Source organism: Thunnus thynnus, chromosome 7 (assembly GCF_963924715.1).
Source record: "Thunnus thynnus chromosome 7, fThuThy2.1, whole genome shotgun sequence".
Classification (NCBI taxonomy): Eukaryota; Metazoa; Chordata; class Actinopteri; order Scombriformes; family Scombridae; genus Thunnus; species Thunnus thynnus.
Genome location: NC_089523.1, coordinates 9,691,032 through 9,711,285, shown reverse-complemented (window position 1 = coordinate 9,711,285; position 20,254 = coordinate 9,691,032). Strand labels below are relative to the sequence as shown.

Below are 20,254 nucleotides of genomic sequence, written 5' to 3'. Positions count from 1 at the left end.
ACATTCACATTCAGACCCACATGACATGGACAAGTGAAAAGGCCAACACTGTAAAAACAAATGTCCTGGTGAGTTGTCTGCCTATTTCTATGCCAACATAGAACACAGTGGATTGAAAAAGTGGTTGAATGGGAGAGGAGAGAGAGAGAGAGAGTATGTGTGTATGTTGGGGGTGGAGTAGTTACTCAGCAGCAGTTGTGAAGGTCATTTTCTTCAGCAGGCTTGCAGTTGGGTCAAGCATTTTGTGTGCAGTCGTGCACAAATACATGGTTTAGTGTATAATGGCTACATGTACAGTACAATAAGGACTGACACATCCTGTTTAATATAAGGCCATTTTAGAGTTCAGCGTGTAATTTGTGTGTGTATGTATGTATGTATCCTGTAATAGAATGAGCTGCAAAGAGAGGTGACGTTGGTAGAGTGGCATCTGTTTGTTTGGGAGACACTTGAGAAGCTGCGAAGTGACAGGAGAGGCTGCTTGGCACCATCAAGGCAGACACAAGTGTGTGCGTGTGTGTGTGTGTGTGTGTGTGTGTGTGTGTGTGTGTGTGTGTGTGTGCATGCAGGAAAGACAAACAGAGAGAGAGAGTTTGTAACGGTACATGCAGAGATTTACAACTAAAACACAACCACCAGTGACTCATTTGAAAACTTAAAACCAACACAGTGTTATTTTTCAGGGTGGGCTGTGATTTATTAATTGCGCTGCTGCAATGCACTGCAAAAGAGAGGGAAAAAGGTGGTGATTGGTGGGTATTTTATAAGATAATTGCAGTGCTTTCTAGGCTCCATATGTTTGAATTAGACTACTTTTAGGACTCTCCCCCAGAGGGCTTTGAAACAGCATCCATGACCTTCATGTTGGTCGATAAAATTTATAGAAAATATAAATGAACAGTAACTGAATAAATAGAATATGAAAAACCCAAATAATAATAATAATAAAGAAAAACGGAGGCTATCTTTTTGGCTTCTTTTCAAAATGATATGGTGATGGTGGGAAGAAACAAGTAATATACTGTACAAAACTGCAGAAGAAAGCAGGAAGCTGCTTTGCACAAATAACTTACATCACTGTGTTTCAGCTGTAAATGTCTGCAGTACGTCTTGTTTTATGTACCTCTGCCCTTTGGTACACTTTGTTAAATTACACCATATCTTCCCAAATGTTTGTGTAGCCTCAGTACTGTATGTTTATTCAAGCTCAGGGGCGTACTGGTACACCTCAGTGTATCATACAGGACCAATGTCACACCTGTGTGTGTGTGTGTGTGTGTGTGTGAGTGAGTGAGTGAGAGAAAGAGGGGAGGGAGGGTTGAAAGAGAGTGAGCAAAGTGTTGTGTGTGTCAGAGAGTGAATAGATACAGGTGTCTCATTCCCCCCCTTGATGACGCACAACAGAACCCTAGTGAAATGGCAGAGTCTGAAGGTGTGTGTGTGTGTGTTTGTAAATGTACGGTATGTGTTTTTTTTTTTTATAGTTGATCTCGAGGGTACATTTGATCGTCCAGTTGAGTTGTGAGCTTGTTTGTTTGCCTCCACACAGGACTTGGGAGAATCCTCAGGTGGTTTTGAGTGAGGGGGTGGGGGGGGGCATGATAGTAGATTGTGTCAATCAAAAATAACAAACTGCAGTCTTTAGGAAGCAAACTCAAGAGGGGGGCAGTAACCCAAACCCTTTTTTATGGGCTGTCAAGTGGATACAACCTTGGGGGTCCTTCAGGCACATCCTCTGGCAACTGTCCCGTTGCTATGGCACTGATGACACACAGGAAGAGCAATGCATGAGGTGGTTAATTGTTGTGTTTGTTGCTGCTGTTTGCTGGGCTTAATCTATTCCCTGGCTGCTGTTGGACAATTACTGAAACATCTCATCTACTCAGATGTCTTTGTCTCTTGTCTTGAATGAAATATTTCTCTAATTATCCTCTGTAGAAGGAGTCAGAGACTCTCCATTTCAGCCATCGAACAACATTTGCCCCTTTATTATTGTCGCCATTCTCACCCGGACAATCTGCACCAGATGTGTTCAACATGATTCACTGTGTCTTTTTCTGCTGTGTCAGGCTTTTATATTAGCTTTATGTCTGTGTCCTTGTCTGTCTAGACAGTTTTATCTTTGCTCTCATAATTCCCATGGCTATTTTTACCTTGAATAGGAAGTTTATGTTTTATGTTGGGCCTGTTTCATGGTCCAGGGAATAAATAAATCCTATTCAAACATGAACTCATTTGAGAAATGAGGAAATCAATGCAGAAAAGCCTGACTGTAAAGCTGTTTAATGAGACGGATGAAAGGTAACAAATCAGAGCATCATTACACTTCCAGTGGTGCACAAAGGTGGTACAGTTACTGGTCAAAATACAATTCATGTGCTACACAATGCATTGTTTTAAAACTTTAATTTCTTATTTAAATGTCTCTAATACATTGCTGAATAAAAAAGCAAGCATATCAGTAACATAATGAACAGATTAATCAACTAAAGGACTAAAAAACTGAAAGAAAAAGGACGACAATACTATGTTGAAAGTTTAATGCACCTAGCCACTCATGCATTCACTTAGTCAGTCAGTCATTTCGCTCACTAGCAAACATGACAGGAAGAAGAACAGGTGGCTCGAGATGGAAACAGAACATGTTAGATCAATATATTCAGGGAAGATGACTGCTTTTGCTCTGTTTACTGAACTGTGAGACAATTGAAAAAGAATTTGGCTCTGGCTGGAGCTGGAGAGGAAAACAAGCATAGAAGACTGTATATTTGTGTGAAGAACAAGACACATGCAGACAATATTAGCGGCAGGAATAAAAATAGAAGTAAATTAAAGAAAAGATGTGGGAAAACAGGATAATAGGAGGCTAAGAACAAGAAATTCAGTGTGAAAAAAATATGTTATGTACTTACGTGTGTGTCTGTGCACAAAAGAGAGCATGTAAAATTTGTCAAAATTCTCATTTCTTTAAGCGGTTACATTTAATCTCCTTTCATTTTGTGAGGTTACATTTCAATTCCGATGTCCTTGGCAACAGCACAGCAGGCAATAGGCTGATAAGCCTGTTCAAATTGAGATTTCACACGGAGGGACAGTGTGTTTGTGTCTGTAAGTGTGTATGTGTGTGTGTGTGTGTGTGAGAGAGAGAGTGTGTGTGGGTGTGTGTGTGTGAGGAGGGGTGGGTGTATGTGCATGTGCCTAGAAATGAAATCATAAAATCAAGCATAGATGGAACGAGTGAGATTAATATAAAATTATTAACAAGGTAGAAACAGGGGCAGGGAGAGATAGAGGGAGTCATACAGTAGTGCATGGAGGAGGAGGAGGAGAAGGAGGAGGAGGAGGCGGTCTTTGCACAAACTCCAGCCTATCAGATGGAGGAGGGCGGGGCTCAGAGGACAGGAAGGAGGGAGCAGAGCAGCAGCAGACACAGAGGGAGAAGAGACATAGCATGTTAGAGAGGGAAGGAGATGTGGGAAGGTAGAGTTAGGTAGGTAGAAGAGATGCAGTGTCACAGTGTATGTGTGTCTACGAGGCTGTCTCTTCATCCTCTCGTCACTGATCATGATGTGTTACGGAGCAACGGTGCACAGATTCATTGCAGGAGCAGGGGATGCAGATAGAAGTTCACCTTGAGCCGGACTCAAGTGCCAACAGTGCCACTTTGGACCTTTGGGATTACAACAAATGCATATTGATCTATCGACCAAGAGCATCAAAGATTGAATCGGATCTGACAAGCTTCCAAACCAAAGGTGGCCCCTAAGTCATTAACTTTTGGATTTCTGGTCTAGACTTATACCAGAGGGTCTGACTGGAGAGGCTGAAAACTGGTCTGGCACAAACTTGCCAGCTGTCAGTACAGATATTTAGATTAAAACTGTGACATCCACAACTCACAGCTCACGCTGGAACCCCGCAAGGCCACGACCAAGCAGGTCCTGCAACCCAGGGACCCTGGACCCAACCTGACCTTGGGCCAGTTGTCACCTGAACCGCTCCTGGCACCGGCAGAAACGCCCAGCATGTCTCAGACGGGAGGACGGTTCCACAACAAAAAGGCCGGCATTCGGGCCGCAGTGATCCTGATCGGACTCCTGCACAAGTCTCGCAAAGCCAAGGAGAAGGAGAGGGAGAGGGAGAGAGAGGAGAGTGAAGGGTGGGTGAAGTTCATACCGTTTTGTTGTCTTGATGAGACAGGCATGCTGTGTAGATAATGTATGGCTCGGCTGGCAGCCTGCTGCCACGGGGACAAGCAGACAGTCTGCAGTGCGGCGTTGAGCCGGGGAAAACTTTATTGGTTTGTAATGTCTTTGTTATTCCAGAGGTGTGGGGCGCTTTGTGCTCTTTACGGTTCAATGAGTTTGCATCTGCAGTTTTATTAGGTCCTTTTATTAGAGTGTGCTTAGTTGTGTGTGTGTGCGTGTGTGTGTGTGTGTTTTGTTGACCACACTTATGTGTATCTGGGTCAGTGAAAATGACAGACGGGAAAGAGAGGGAAAGGTATTAAGGACTTAAGGTGAACAGAGGTGTGTACTGAGTGCTTTTGAAGAGCAAATGAGAGGGATTGAGAGAATGAAAGAAGCAGAGTTGTGGGGTAGAGAGAGAGGAACATGGAAAAAGAAAGAGAGAATGTAAAGTGCTGTAGGAGAGAGCTGTCGGTAATAGAAAGGAAAAGGAGCAGAGCAAAGGTTGTCCATGCTTCTATTCATGTCCTTCTATGTACAGTTTTTGCTTTACACACAAGCATCTATAGGCACTTGTTGATGCCTTTGATGCTGATATAACTGGTTCATTCCTTTAGTACGAGAGTAGTGGGAACACACTCAAAGGTTGGGTGAACTGGCTGAGAGTTCAGTAGGTGAGCTGCAAAGGATACTACAGTAAAGAATACCATGCGTTGCTGCCCACTAATCTGCTGTTGACAGCAGCTGTATATTATAGCAGGTCTTAAATTAATTTACGATGGAATATTAAAGCTGCAAATGATGCAGTAAAACCAGTATTTCTTTTTACAAACTGGGGTGGACTATATTTGTGAATGAGCCTGTCAGATTTGTTTAACAAAAGAAATACAGGACTGTGTGCCTCGAAAGAGTGTTGACACCTTCAAACATTTTCACACCAACACAGAAGGTTGCACCTGTAAGGGGATTTTCCCTACACGCTGTGTTGTGTCCAGATCATCTTACTGCTAATACTACCTTAGATGAGTGCTGTCAATAAGACTCCTGGGAATATCCCACCTGGTGACAAACAGTGTATGAGAATGGCCGGGTCGAGACTGCCAACAGTTGCCCCCACTAACCCCTCTCCTCCCCTTGACACCGTTTTGGCCGAGCTAACATTAGCAGCCACGCACGTACAGTTAAACTGGAATCTGAGGTCACGGACTGAGTTTGCCCACTGAGTGTTATTGTTAGGAAGAATATATGGTGAGGTCTGGGTTGGGGTTTTCATTTGTATGTATGCGAGTGAACATCTCATGTGTAGCACTGAATGCACTTTGCTACTCTGTCCTAATAGCCTGAACCAAAATAGGCTGATTTAAAATAGACTGTAACTCACTTTACAAATGCTGATAAGTTTATCTGACCCCTGGGTTTTTGTGTGTGTGTGTGTGTGTGTGTGTGTGTGTATATAATTTAGTTTCATATAGTGTAAAATTAACCCCTGGAGGCAAGGCTGGATTAGCAACCGCGCAAATAGAGTGACTGCCCCAGACCTCCTGGGGCCCCTGAAAGCAGCAGATTCATTGTGTGGCAACTGGTTTGTGGTGATTTAATTTCAATTATCATTTTGTTTGTGAATACACACCACATAAACAAAATATCAACTGAAATAATAAAGACCTAAGTTAACATCTGTAATATTACCTAATCTTGAAGACTTGATGTCTATAAGGAACCACACTTTTATTATTTTAAGTTGATAATATGCTTACATTGTGTATATTCCCAAATAAAAGTGTCTTTAATTAATCAAATTCCATTAAATTGATTGAGACACATCAAATCCAGGGCCATGTAGTATTACAGTGTACAATAACTGGTTAGTTTCTGCGGCTCTGGGCAAAATATGTACTTGACAGCAGCAGGATACATAAACAATGAATGTGAAGAAGGGTGTTTCAATGGGGCCCAAACAGCTCATTTTTGCCCCAGGACCCTCTAGTGGATTTATCTGCCCATGCCTAGAGGCTAGAATCTATGAATACTGCATTGTCACACAGATACATACAAAGACTCAAAGATTTTTGAGAGGAACCACTTTTCCTTACATGGTTTTATGATTTTGACTCTGAGTGTTATTACCTCATGTCAGATGACAACAGTACAATCATGTCTGGACAGCAGAAATAGCCTGAGGCACTGCTACAACAACTGTTGCACTGCTGTCCTTTCTATTGCTGCGACTGTGTCACATGATGACCCTGGCACAATTTCTGACCATTTTAAGGTGATGTTGTTATGTGCTCTCCTTTCAGGCCTTTACTGCTACTATTTCTCTCAGTTATAGGCCGTCCATTGTGGCAGGATGTTCTTAAAGCGGGCTCGTTCAGACAACGAATACAAGAAAGAGTGAATTACAGACTGATTGTAACCATTAGAGCCAAACATTTAGAACTAAATAATAAAAGGGAAGGTTTGGCATACGCTGCTCGCTTTATAATGTTTTCACAAAACATCACTTTGCAGCAGAGAATTACAATTGTGATTTTCACTGTTTGTCCAGTTTTTTGCCTTCACACAAATACAGGCAACACACACACGCTCACATGCAAATATATAAGCATGCAATCTCTCTCCTTGCCTGTATCTTCTCTGTGTATTCCTCTCACTCTGCTTATCTCTGTGCTGATAGAGCCATAATGTATATTTGCCCTCCATTAAGTGGAACAGCATGAGGTCTGCTGCTTGTGTCTGAATGTTTACATTACCCTCCGTGCATTAATCTCCTCCACAGCTCATTTATTTCCAGCTGTAGACATGTTTTGTCTGTGTGTGTGAGTTGGTGTATAAGTTGTTTGTACCATCATATGTCTGTATAACCAAGTGTGTATGAGTTTTGATTGTGTTAAAGACAAGAAGCAGAAATGTTCTTGCGGTTATGGCCACATTTCCCTGTTGGTCTGTGGTGCAATCGGTGGTTATGAGAGAGAGAGAGAGAGAGAGAGAGAAAGAGAGAGTGTGTGTGTGTGTGTGCTTAAGGGAAGAAAAGAGAGAGACAAACTCGTTTATGATTCCAGTGTGGTTTTTAGACTCAATCCATAATCACAGCATGGAGCTTCCTGTTCACATGCTGTGTAGTACAAAGATTTAAGGCTTTTGATACCACAATTGAAATCATGTATAACATGCTGTTACATTGTATTTTGAGTAGCCATGACACACAATAGAAGTTCACTGCAATGTCAAAGTAATTTTGAGACAAAACGTGCATCTGTTTTGCATATTGCAATATTTAATTAACATTTTTATGACCACACTGGCCCAGCGGTACCTCCTGTTCATTATGGGGTGTTACAGGAAAAAGGCTTGATGACCTTCACTTTATCTAGGAGGTTTGAGGCTTATGAAGACTGGCTTAAAGGGGATATATTATGCACATTTTCAGGTCTATATTTTTTATCCTGCGGCTCAATTGGAATATCTTTGCATGATTTATAGTTTTAAAAAAAATTATTTATCCTATACTGGCCCTTTACACAACCCCTCAGTTCAGCCTCTGAAACAGGCTGTTTTAGCTACTGTCTCTTTAAGGCCCCCTTCCCGATGAGCTCACTCTGTTCTGATCCGTTAGCTTTTGTCAGCTCAAGAGGTTACATCAAAAAACCATGAAACAAACAGTAGCAGTAGGATTTCACTACTTTTTCTTGTTCTTTACACAAAATGTCAACTTCTCAAATACATCCGTACATGTTTGAGCATACGTTAACCTCAAGTTTTGGAACTTTGACCATGTTCAGCATAGATATCCGATATTATTACAGTATGTAAATAACAGAAAACCAGAAAAAGCATGATATGTGTGGAATGGAGAAAAATGTCCAAATGTGCAGTAGAGAAGAACTGCCAACCTCAACTGTAAACTAAACCAAGACACTGTAAGCTACTGTACCAGTAACTATAATGAGAGACATCCATTCAATAGCTTCCAATAAAAGCTTCAGTTAATTCTCTTTGCTGCGAGGCTTTACAGGAAATGATTGTTGCCAGGATTTTCCTGGGTCTGAAAATTGTCGGAAACATTTGGGATAATGTAAGTACATAACTTAACAAAATATTAAACATAGGTCTAATTGTTTATAGACATTTTAATGCAGAATAGTTACATATTATAGCTTTAAATACATTTATGAGGATACATATTGTTCTTTGTGCAGTTTTGCCTTCATGTCTTATTGAAGGCTTTTTCATCTACAATTCAAATGTTTCAGGGACGTTTGTGGATACCCATTTTAAAATGATCCAAAAAAAATCCACTTAGTGTATTTTAATTAGGAGTTAGCCTGACTCATTGCTGTAAACAAAGCAAACCTCCTTTTGTGCTCGTTTATTAGCATGTCATCTAGTTGTCAGGGTCGTTTGTTTTTTTCCAGCAGTGAGAGGTTCAAGGCAAATTTTTTTAAGGGGAATACCGTTGAAAGCCTGTCTGATACCAAGTTTCATGGACAGTTCACTTCAGTATCAAAAGCAAGGACTTAAAGGACCTCCAAATCTCCAATACAGCCACTTGTTTCTTAAAAATACTCTATGAAATAGACTTCCACCAGCAAAGCATTTGTTTGAAGACAACCTTGATTTTAACATAATAAACAGGGTCTTAAATATGTTAATTTGAAGACAGGTTTGATAAATATAAAGCTACAGACAGCAGCAGCTTAGCTTAGTTTAGGATAAAGACTCTGAACAGTGGGAAATGGCAAGCATGGCTCTATAACGTTTTAATTTGTGAACTTTAGGGGTACTGATAGATGAATTTTCTTTCCTTTGGACAGAGCCAGGCTAACTGTTTCCCCCTGTTTCCAGTTTTTATGCTAAGCTAAGCTAACAAGCTGCTGACTCTAGCTTCATATTGAATAGTGGTGTTGATCTTCTCATCTAACTCTCTGCAAAAAAAGCGAATAATCATATAACTAAGGACATGAGTACTTAATTTAAAAAGTTGTCCTCTACTGCTGCAATGAAAAAAGAAACTGTGCTTTAAGATCAATGAAGATTCTCAAAAAGTGAGGCAATATCTTCAAGAAAAATGAACTCTAAATGTTTTTCCAGCTACATTACAATGACTTTTATAGACGGTCTATAGTAGAAACAGTCTCATCTTTATTTATCGTTGTCTGGCATCTTTACACAGTCACAAAGAAAAGGCTTGTTAATGTGGTAAGACACTGTTGGAATGAGTCAGACCTTGCTCAGGGACATTTATAGCAGATCTATCCTGACTGTCCTGACCATCCAGCACAAGAGTTTGAGCTCTTGTCTTCAGGTCAACTCTACAGAGGACAAACAGCCCAAAGGTTGTCTTGGTATCAGTGGCCATGAATTTGGAAAACATTATAGATAACCTCTCCTTGCCTCTTTTTGTGCTGTGATACAGCATTTTCCACATATGCATTTTGCACTTCATGCTCCTATAGTTTTGTGTGGTTGTCTGATTTGTTTTCTCTGATGCTTTAAACTCTGTCTGCTCATCACATTTCCCTTTGGACCAGAAAGATTGATTTGATTTGACAGTTTTGCAAGTATCTCAACAGTTGTGGTCCCTTAAGAGAAAAACTCATCGAACACTACTTAGTGGTTACATATCAGTTTGAGGGTCCTTGATATGGAGATGTTCAGGAGCGCCTGCCGCAGAGCATAGCAGCAGAAATGTAAATGGTTAGACACAAATTGAATGTTGTTCCTCCTTGGGGAGCACACTTACAACACAACATTACTTTTTAATCAAGTTTGCATAGTAATTGTGAAGCTGCATCTCTTTTCTAAATTGACCAGCTCAGCACTTGCCATGTGGTTGTTGCAATGTTTGGGACTGAACATCTGACAGAATAAAATTACACTAGCAGCTGGTCATAGCTAAAAACCATCAGGAGTAACCCGCCAGTGAAACTGCAGTCAGCCAGGCAGCGGTCCAGAAGAAATGACACAGACACCCAGTCACACAACACAGCATCTCTACTTTTTACTTTCAGTTTTTACTGATTCAATAAAACAAATAAGCAAGCTAAAATTGACACACACACAAAAAAAAGATGCATAATTGATATTTTGTGTTTATCTGACCGCTTGTCAAGGTTTCTGCTCTCGTGCGGCACACAGGCAGTTTACAATGATAACAGTGACAGATTTACTGCTCCAAATTCTTATAATAGAAATTTTTGAAACAGTTGGTCCTCGATTTCAGACAGTGCACAAGCAAGATCTAATTCTTGACTAATATAAAACAACCGTCACTGGCAGATTTATACCAGCCATAGCTGACCAGCTAATCAAGCTAACTCCATGAGTTGGTTGCTCTCTCTAACTTTTTACCTTTTTAATAAAAGGTTTTGGAAAGGCTAAATAAAAAGACAAGACCCTCCCCACGCATCCTGTTTTGTTATGAAGACAAATCCAATGCTAGACAGGTCTGTTGTGCCTAGTTACAGTTGCCAAGCTATGATTGGATGAGCAGGGGAAGGGTTTCATGAAGGGTTCATTTGTGTAACTTTGTAAGATAAGATACATATTTTCCTCTGCATTTGCATTTGTATAGTGGCAAGGCTATTTATTCTTTTCATTTGAACTCTTTGTTGTTACTCTGCAGAAATTTAAAAAATGGTGCCTGCCTGTAAGTAATCTTTAAAAACATTACTGCAGCTGGTGGAAGATTCTGAACATTTGCTCTTGTACAGAGTGAGAACATGGCTGGACAGATGAACTACAGCTGATGTTTTAAGTGCTGTCTGTGTTTTCTTGACCACCTTACACACTTTTTCCTTGTTGTGTAGTGCCTTCCCTCCTCTAACTGTCAAACCCTCCTCCTCCTTCTCCTGCTGTTCAACACAACCACTTTTTATTCACTGACTCACTTGTATTTCCATTCCACCGTCTCTCCCTGTTTTTCCTCTCTACCCTCAATTACTCCCTCTTTTAAACTCTCCCTTGTTCCACTTGTGCGTGTCACTCCTTTTGTGATTAGCAGCTGCAGGGGACCATGAGCGGGCTCACACACACACACACACACACACACACAACATGCACATATTTGATTGCACTTGAACTCACATGTCTCTTTGCTGTCTGTTTGTACAAACATGTGTGTGTTTGTCTGTGTGTGTGTGTGAGCTAATGACAGTCAGCCTCGTCTCAGGGTGTAACGGATGAGATAGTATTGTCTCTAACAAGTGTCCAGAGACCCACCCAAGACAGCCCTATTTACCCAGCTTTGCACTGGGGATTTAGAGCGCTATTTTTAGTCTGCAGAGATTAATTTATTCTCTCTCTCTCTCTCTCTCTCTCTATCTCTCTCTCTCTCTCTCTCTCCCCATACCTCGCTCTGCGGCCTTCTCTCTTTCAGCGATCTGTCTGACATCCATTCACTCTGTGCCTTTCCCTTTCTGTCTACATATCGCTCTCCTTTTCTCCTTTCTGCTCTGGTGTGGCTATCAGCTAGTCTGAAGTATTTAATGTCATCCGACAGATGCTTAATTCTATTTTTCCTTCGACTCAAGTCAGTGAGACTGGGTGAGATTGGGCAATGATAAAGAGGAAGTGGCTCTCTGAAAATGAATAGGATTAGATAGGATTTATGGCATTTCCAGTGAAATGACAGCAAGAGTGGTGATGCCAGGCAACTATGTTTTCCACTGCAATGCAGTACTTTGCCAAAGGACGAAAAAACCTCTGCTCACTCAGATCAAATGTGTTTAATCCAAACCTGATGCAGACCCTTAGATCTAGTGAACCAAAAGAGAGTAATGGTCATTTTTACAAAATATGTTAAAATGCATGTTCACACTTTATTAGCGCATCAAATAAAGGCACTCATTTTTTGTCATTTGCCAAAGCTCTTGACACATTAGGAGTGGCTGTTTGAGTTTGCAAATGACAAAATATGAAAGAGAGACTGAAGCGTTTTACCGGAGAGCAAATTTGAATGACATCAGCGTGTGTATGCCTAGACTAGATATTCTGAAAACAGGAAGTAATTGAAAAGAGCATTTAGATAACACCTTTTCATCATTTTAAACACGTGTGAAACACTTACATCTCTTGATCTCTTCAGGTGTTCACACTACTTTTTAAAATTCAGAATGAGCTATTATTCAGGTGTTTACTAGATAAAAGGGCTCCACGTGAATGCGCCAGATATAGTCACCTAATATTCAAATTACCATCCAAATAAAGTGTGATTAACTGCATAATGCACAACCGTAGACAAAGAAACAAACATGATTCAGCCCTTGGCCTTTATCAGTGTCTCCCTGCTGCTGAGAAGTAAGTACACGTAAATGTCTATCAGAGGTCTCCTGGCAGCCAGACAGAAAACAACACTGACATTTCAAAGCTAAGACAAAAGCTGCAGTTCATAACCTTTTACCAGCTTGTTGTATTTCCCTTTGGTGTTTGGATGTAAATTCAGTGTCACAGATGTCCTGTGCGTGTGAGTGTCAGAGAAGCCCGTTTGTGATCTTTCAAGTCAGTGTTTAAGTCAATAATTTGGCTGCAGTTCTTGGTGAGTGTTTCACAGGGCACAGTTAAATGTTACAGTGAGCTATTGGAGTATCATCTGGGGTAACAAACTTTTTAGAGTATAATTAACCTGGTTTCTTTGGGAGGAACTGAATGACACACATACTCATAGTTTCCTTGGGCGGGACTGTGTGTGTCAGATGTGTGCCTGGAGAGGGCGAGGCCTTTCACTGGTGTCGGTGCAGTCTAACACTTGGATTAATTACAGAAATAATTGAGCGAGGAGAGGAGAGGACGGGGGAGGACGTTGGCAGAGAAGGAAGGCGATAAAGTGAACCAAGATGACAGGTTGAAAGAGACAAATAGGAAGAAATTGAGAAGAATTGGAAAAGATGAAGGATTACAGAGAGAGGAGGATGGCTGTAGCCCAGACAATCCTGCAAGCTGATTCATACTTTTATTCCCTACGTACTCAGTTTGACAGAGGCACAGATTGAGTCTTTCGAGCTGTGTGGGTGACATAAATGTTAGAGGGCCTGCAGGCTAGGAAGATTAAGTGATGAAACTTTCGTCAGAAATTCTGTAGGTTTATTTGAGTTTAAGATTCAACACAGGCAGTCTTTTTGAGATCAAAAGGCAACAGCACATCACATCACATCACATCAGAAATTACTTACATTTAAAAGATTTGCCTTTTGTTTGCCCTCATGTGTGCAAACTATGGAAAATGTATTGTATGTGAGTTAATAATTAATTATTTAACTGATTGCAAGATATAAGGTACATTTTCTTTACTTAAAAAGGCAAGAAAATAACATGAACATGGTAGAGAAAACACAAGCAACTTCAAGGTTTTGTGTGTTTGCACACACAGTATGTGCACGTACATAGTTTTCAGGCTGTCACATTAAGAAGTGATAATGAAAGGAAGTGAATAATGAAGTGTGTGTTTAGTTGTTTTTTCTTTGTGCATACATGTGTTCAAATAGAAATTAAATGAAATGTGTTTACACCTGCAACAAAACTCACACATGCACAAAATCCATTTTCAGTGCTCCAGTCTATCTTTAGTCAGAACTGCTAAATGAAAAGGTTATTTACTTCTACATGCCAGCTCTGTAGTTAAAGGGCCAGTATTTTTTTTTTTGTACAAATACATATATTAATTTATAAAAGCAGTGATGGCTCTTCTCAGCAGAGACCTGTTGCTCTCCTGGTCCTCCTCACCCCCTCACTATCTGTCTGTCTACATCTGTTCCTCTTATTGATAATGAGAGCGTTTCAGGTTGTCTGGCTGGACAGTCTTATCTCCTGTCCGCTGTCATCTTCGTATCTATTCATATCACAGTAAGAGAGAAAGGGCCAGGCTTGACGTTCCCACAGGAAACAGCCTGTGACTTAGAGTGCAGTTGCCTTCTAATTATTGCTCTTCTGACCTCTCCACATATCTGCACATGTCCTGGATGCCTGAGCTCTCCTGTTCAACAGCTGACTGACTCATACAGTACATCGGTTTCTTACTTCCATGTGGAGTGGACTTTGCACTGACAACTGATATATAGCACTATGTAAACTGCTGTTTAAAGGGCGTTGGAAGACATGAAAACAGCCCTTCAATTGATCCTACATTATAACAGATGAACTTTAGTTATAGTTTTCCACAATCGATGGGATTAGATTTGTTTCATGACAATTGAATAATTGAACAAAATCTCCCAAAATCAAACAAAAAATAAAATTGTATGTGAATAAAAAAACATTGAAACCAAAAAATGACCTTAGTATAAAACTTACAATAGAGCTGTACAAGAGTGCTACACTTGATTACAATATTCTTTCTCTGTCACTTTTTTCAGTTTCACTGCTGAACTTTTCAGTTTCACTTCTGAATTTTTCAGTTCTGACATAAAGCTTTTGTGTAGGCAGGTCTTACAGGGCTGTGTCCCCATTGGCCAGTTACATTTGGAGGGACAGCTCAATGGTCTAGAAGTAAAACAAGTGGTACAAAAATGACAAATTCAGTAGCGAAACTGAAAAAAGTGACAGCAAAAGAGCATCCCGGTCAGTGAAAGTAAATTAGAGAATATTGAAATCAAATGTAGCACTCATGTATAGTTTTATTGCAATTAATCCTGAGAGGAACATGAATGTCTGTACTAAATTTCATTGCGATCCTTCAAATTGTTGTGGAGATATTTCACGCAAAACAATAAATGTCAACCTCATTGTGGCGCCAGAGAAACAGTGATAACCAAAGTCAGTAGGTTTCATCCTTTGGAGATCAGAAATGTCTTACTTTAATTTAATACCAATCCATTTAATAGCTGTTTAGATATTTTAGGTTGGACTGACCTTAACCATGGAACTAGCATAGCTTAAAGTTTGGAAAAAAAACTGGAAGAGTCAATCTTTAGCACCATTGATTAAATACATTCAATACTCATCATACCTTCTATTTATACCCCCTCAAAGTGCTTATCAGAGCTGCAACTGCCATGTCCAATATGTAATATTGCACAGGATTCTGCTGTGGGATGTCATTTTTTATTCTCAGTCTGCTTTAATATATGTCAGGGCTGATGGTTTCTAGCCACAGCAGGCTGTCTTTTTATGTTCCCGGCCCTCTACGCTCTCTATCTTTTTCAGCTGTTGTCTTTCTCCTTTTCTCTGTCTCCAATTACTGTTTTATTAACTCCATTAGGGAAGCCATCAGTTGTGTAATTGGCCAATCGGCATGAGGATCAGGCTCCTTATCAAGTTTCATAACAAATATGAAGCCCAACTGGAAACAGGAGTGCGCAGTAAGCCCCAGGGATATAGGCTTCATACCCGCGACCCTCAGTTCACCCTCTCCTCACTCTTTGTCTCTGTCATCCGTTTTTTTATTTTTATCCTCTCTGCACCGTCCATCCCCTAATTTCATGTTTTCATCTTCCTGTCTCCTTTTCCTGTGATCCATCCATCATGTAGGGATGTGCGCTGTCCATCACACACACACTTTCTATCACTCTTTTCCTGTCTATCTCTGTGTCCGCTAACCTTATCTCAGGGGTGTAATCAATACATGAAATAACTGAGATGTATTACAATCTCTCCCGCTCTTTCTCTCTCACACACACAAACACGCACATTACCGGCATCATTAGATAAACATGATGACTGTGTAGATGTAATTACTGTTGAATCAACCATAATTAGTGCCAGCCAAATGCCAGCAGGATTATAGACATGCTGCTGTACAAGAAAGGTACATCTTGTGCTAGTTTGGATGTAAATGTGGAGCAAGATCTGCCCTATTTTTTGCCCAGCAGCTTTACAACCACTTAATCTTAGCTCCAGGTGATAGAGTTACACTTTGTTCATTCATTTGAGGAAATTCACCCAACAACAGCAATTTCCTAAAATCCTTTAAAGAGCATGTTTATTGTTGTGGATGAATGAATTTTTCAGAGGTGACTTCACTGTTCTTGGCAGAGCACCCAGCCAGAGAGTCGGACAAACCCGCACAGCTGCCGCATGTTCCACACAGTCACTTTTTACTGTGCACTGAAATAATATAATTGTGTGGCAGCCGCTGCACTTTGGCTCACCGGGAAATTACTGCCATGCGTTGTTTGTGGCGGCTGGGAGCCAGAGGTTTGAATGTACTTTGACCTTATAATTTCATTTAACGGTCTGGCTTGCTTACTTCCTCAAAGCCAACAATGAAGGCATCAACAAAACAAAGAAAAGTCACCCCTGATCAAGGAGAGCCCAGATTGATTGCTCAAAGCCCATCTTATGAAGTGGTGTTTACAGCCCACTTTTTCTCTACGTAGGCACAGTGGTGCTTTGAGCTAAGTGCTAACATCAGCATGCTAACATGCTCAAAGTGACTATGTTAACATGCTAATGAATACCATGTACACCATCTTAGTTTAGTGAGTCAGCAAGCTAACATTAGCTAATTAGCGCTACACAAAAAGTGCAGTATTGGACTTGTAAAAAAAAGGCCTGACGATAGCGCTAGATAAAAGGTTAAGGGTGATTACAATTAATTCTGAGGGGGACATGCATTTCTGTACCAAATTTCATGGTTATTCATCTCACAGTTGTCAAGACATTTGACTAAAAAGCAGAGATGTGAACCTTATGGTGGTGCTAGAGGACACATCATTAAGATTGGGGAACACAAATGTTGTTTTGAAACCCATCCAAAAAATGTTGAGATAAATAGTCTGGACCGCAGTGCAGGACTGGCGACTGTCATTGCCATCCCTAGATGTTAGCAGCATGGCTAAAAAGACTGTTTTTAACACTAACAACACGATACCCTACTAGTGTTACTCCACTTTGTATCTTTGTCTCCCATTGGTTCCCCTTTCAGCATTCTTTGTCTTTTTTCTTATTTTCCCATATTCTTTCCTTTACCTCACTCTCCTTCACCAGAATCCACTTCTCCTGCCTCACTGCACCTTTTTGTCTTTGCCTCAATGTTACATATTATGCCATTTGATGATGTTCTTAAGCAAACCACTTTCCTTACCAGATATCCACCCTCAAAATTTAGATGTGAGAGGCATGTAAGCACTAATGAAGCATTCAAATGAAGCAGTCCAATCAATCCACACTGACTTTGACCAAAAATAGTTTTCAAATAGGCCCCATGAGGAGTATAGCTACAGGCAGAAAACAGGGTTATTTAATTTAATGATTCATTGATTTTATTCACTATTGGCACTAACGGTGTAATTCTGCCGCCCACTATGGTAAAACATGGGAACATGATTACTCATTACAGTTAATAAGTTCACAGCATAGAAACAACAGGAGATTTGTGCTATTAAACTGACTGCCTATGATGATTACGTCACATTTGCAAGTCTCTGCGTCAGTGTGGATTGATATACGTATTAACATAGAAGTGCATTTTCATGAGAGGGTCAAATGACGGACAAACTCAGAAGGGCTTGTGTGAATTGTCCTGTAGAGACTGCACATTCTCATTTAGCCCTCTTTCCATACTTCCCCTCCCCGACTCACTTTCTCCATGACCTATTCTTCCCAAATTGTTTCTTTGCTCCCTCCCTCCCTTCCTGGGTGGGAGTCAGTAGCTGTGACGTAGCTGTTGTTTCATCACCGCAGAGACAGCCCAGATGGCAAGGACGGCAGCTCCTCGTCTTTCCCTCCCTTTCTCACGGACACACACACAATTTTCCTCTGCAAAAAGCATCTCTGTGTGCAGGTGTGAGTAAGCGTGTAAGTCAGCAAGAAAGGTGTCGTCATGTAGAGACACACAGCGGGGATCCGCCCCAGGGACAGTGGTCTGAACAAGCTTTTGCTTTTCACAGGTCAGTGGTCGAAAACACACGCTGTCCTCTTTACGTCAGGCTGATGAGAACAAAGAGAAAGAACAATGAACAACATCCAGCACTGTAAACTCTCTCAGTCTGTTTTGGTGTGTGACGCTCATTCCAACATTGTCCACCCTTGACCACTGTGAGCTAACATGCTGCAGTATTACATAGACAAGGGAACACAGTGGTACATTGTGTGAATGCTGAGCCTGTGGAAAGAACTTGCCAAAAAATGAATCAGGGTTTAGGTTCGGTCTGAAGTGGTTAATGAAGACTCCAGTGTGCTTTGGCTGTGATTTTTTTTTTTTCTTTGTTTGGGAGTCTTTGTGCCTCAGTAGACATTTTAAGACTTGAACAGTCAAGGATTAAAATAGTTACTTATTGAATTCACCAGAGAGGGGAGGAACTGTTAGTGAGAATGAAGCCATCATTTGGTGCATCATGTATGCCATACCAGAGCTTTTTTTGTTACCATTCAGAGCTCCACATCAGCAAGCTATCGCTACCTCAAGCTCATATTTCACATTTTTACAGTGTCTGATTGAAAGCTTTTCTGCTCACAACCACTTGACATAGCTACATCAGAGAATAGAGATCAAGCTATTATGGTTTCAGCTAATGAAAGGAAAGAAGTGGCATATTCATTTCACATAAACACTCAATTAAATCTCTCGGCTTGCTCTTCCATCTACTAAATCTGAAGTGATCAATTACAGCTTAACACTCCGGTAGAAACCCAGATAGCAAAATGAATCCACACACGGTACCACATTCATTTTTGCAATTTAAACATTTCACGCAACATTTATATGCAGGACAAGGACAAAAGGATCTCACATGATATTGTAAAGCAACAAGCTATAGGTTATAAATGACTGCCAATTTATAACCAACAAGCCCTACTGGAGTAGAGGCAATGATAAATGGATACTGGTGTCTGTGGTTTGAAGTGCTCTCTGCAGCTCCATAGCAGGGCTGGAGACAGATTACTGCACCTGAGCTCCCTTTTTTATCTTTTATGTGCTCATAAACTTTTTAGATTTTTTGATCATATATTCAGGATGAGAGATGTCCATCACCAATCATCATATCTGAAGTTGCTACTTCAGAAAACTATTGAATTTGATCAGAATAGATTTCTGGGGTCAAAATAACCCTCCTGCTGTCTCACCCTGACAGCTAAACGTTTAACATCTGGCATCATTAGTGTGCACTCATGCCTCTAAGTAAAAAGTGTAAAAAAAAAAAAAAAGGGGGAAGAGGATTCTAACCCCAAATGACTTTTCAAGTCTGCTTGACAGCCCCCGGGACTCCAGAGAGCATATTAAAACAGCGGAGACCTACCTAATACTTCACTGCATGTTTTTTAACAGGCTCTCTGGTTCAGTTTGAAACCCTGGATTGTAGAAAATTAAAAAGTTAAAGAAACAGACTGCATTGTAATTGTATGACTCCTTGTTTAAAGTATGTTATAGCCCAACCACATATATGAACTACCAGACTAACAGCAGTGAAAAAACTTACAGTGAATAAATTCTCACTACTCACCTGCTGCTGAGAACTGTCTAATTATAAAATAGGATCCAAACCTGTTGCCATAATACTGGTGATATTTTGAGTGAAATCCAGAATAGTACCAGATGTGATCTGTCTGCTGTTTGATGTTATGTTTTTGCAGTTAATTTCAGCTTTTTATTTAGCAGTTCAGTTGTTCAATTCCAGCCCTGTTTTCATGTAGCAGTTTGATAGCTGTACAGTTAGCTGGTTATTTAGCTGTTGAGTTAGCTTTACATATAGCTGACCAAATTAGGGCTGATAATTAGTACCTTTGAAATTACATCTATGAATGTAATACTGTAAATGTATATCTTTTATGTGTTTTTAATGGTTTGGGTTTTCTTTGTTGGTCTTTAATATATAACAGTGGTGTTTGAGAGCTTACTAGGCCATGGCTACACAGACAATACTTGTTAACCGTTGATTTTAGTTTCTTGAGGGGAACTGTTGATAAAAATAAAATTATTGCATCATTCTCATTATTTCCCTCATTGCCTCTTTTGCTCAGGTCTAGTTCCTGAAAGAGGAATTGAGGAAACACACATTTTGCAAAAACGAGACATCCACAGCAGTTACACACAGTCAACGAGGGATGAGACTGAAGGGTTCAAACCAATGCAAAAGCAGGAAGTGGTCACTATATCATATGCAAAGCAACACACACGCACTTGTATAACTCAA

General features: G+C 40.5%; 1 protein-coding gene across 8 annotated transcripts in view; it reads left to right on the top strand.

The window, feature by feature from the left end:
* LOC137185795 (rap1 GTPase-activating protein 2-like) overlaps window positions 1-20,254 on the top strand; it is a 79,988-nt gene that overhangs the window by 40,865 nt on the left and 18,869 nt on the right. For 2 of the 8 annotated variants that reach the window (XM_067594170.1, XM_067594169.1), the window contains exon 1: window positions 3,437-4,159. The exons of the other annotated variants lie outside the window; for them this stretch is intronic. In XM_067594170.1, the coding sequence (XP_067450271.1) occupies window positions 4,026-4,159 (134 nt within the window). In that variant the 5' untranslated portion in view covers window positions 3,437-4,025. Of the gene's footprint in view, window positions 1-3,436; window positions 4,160-20,254 lie in introns of those variants that run through there. 8 annotated transcript variants of the gene reach the window in all.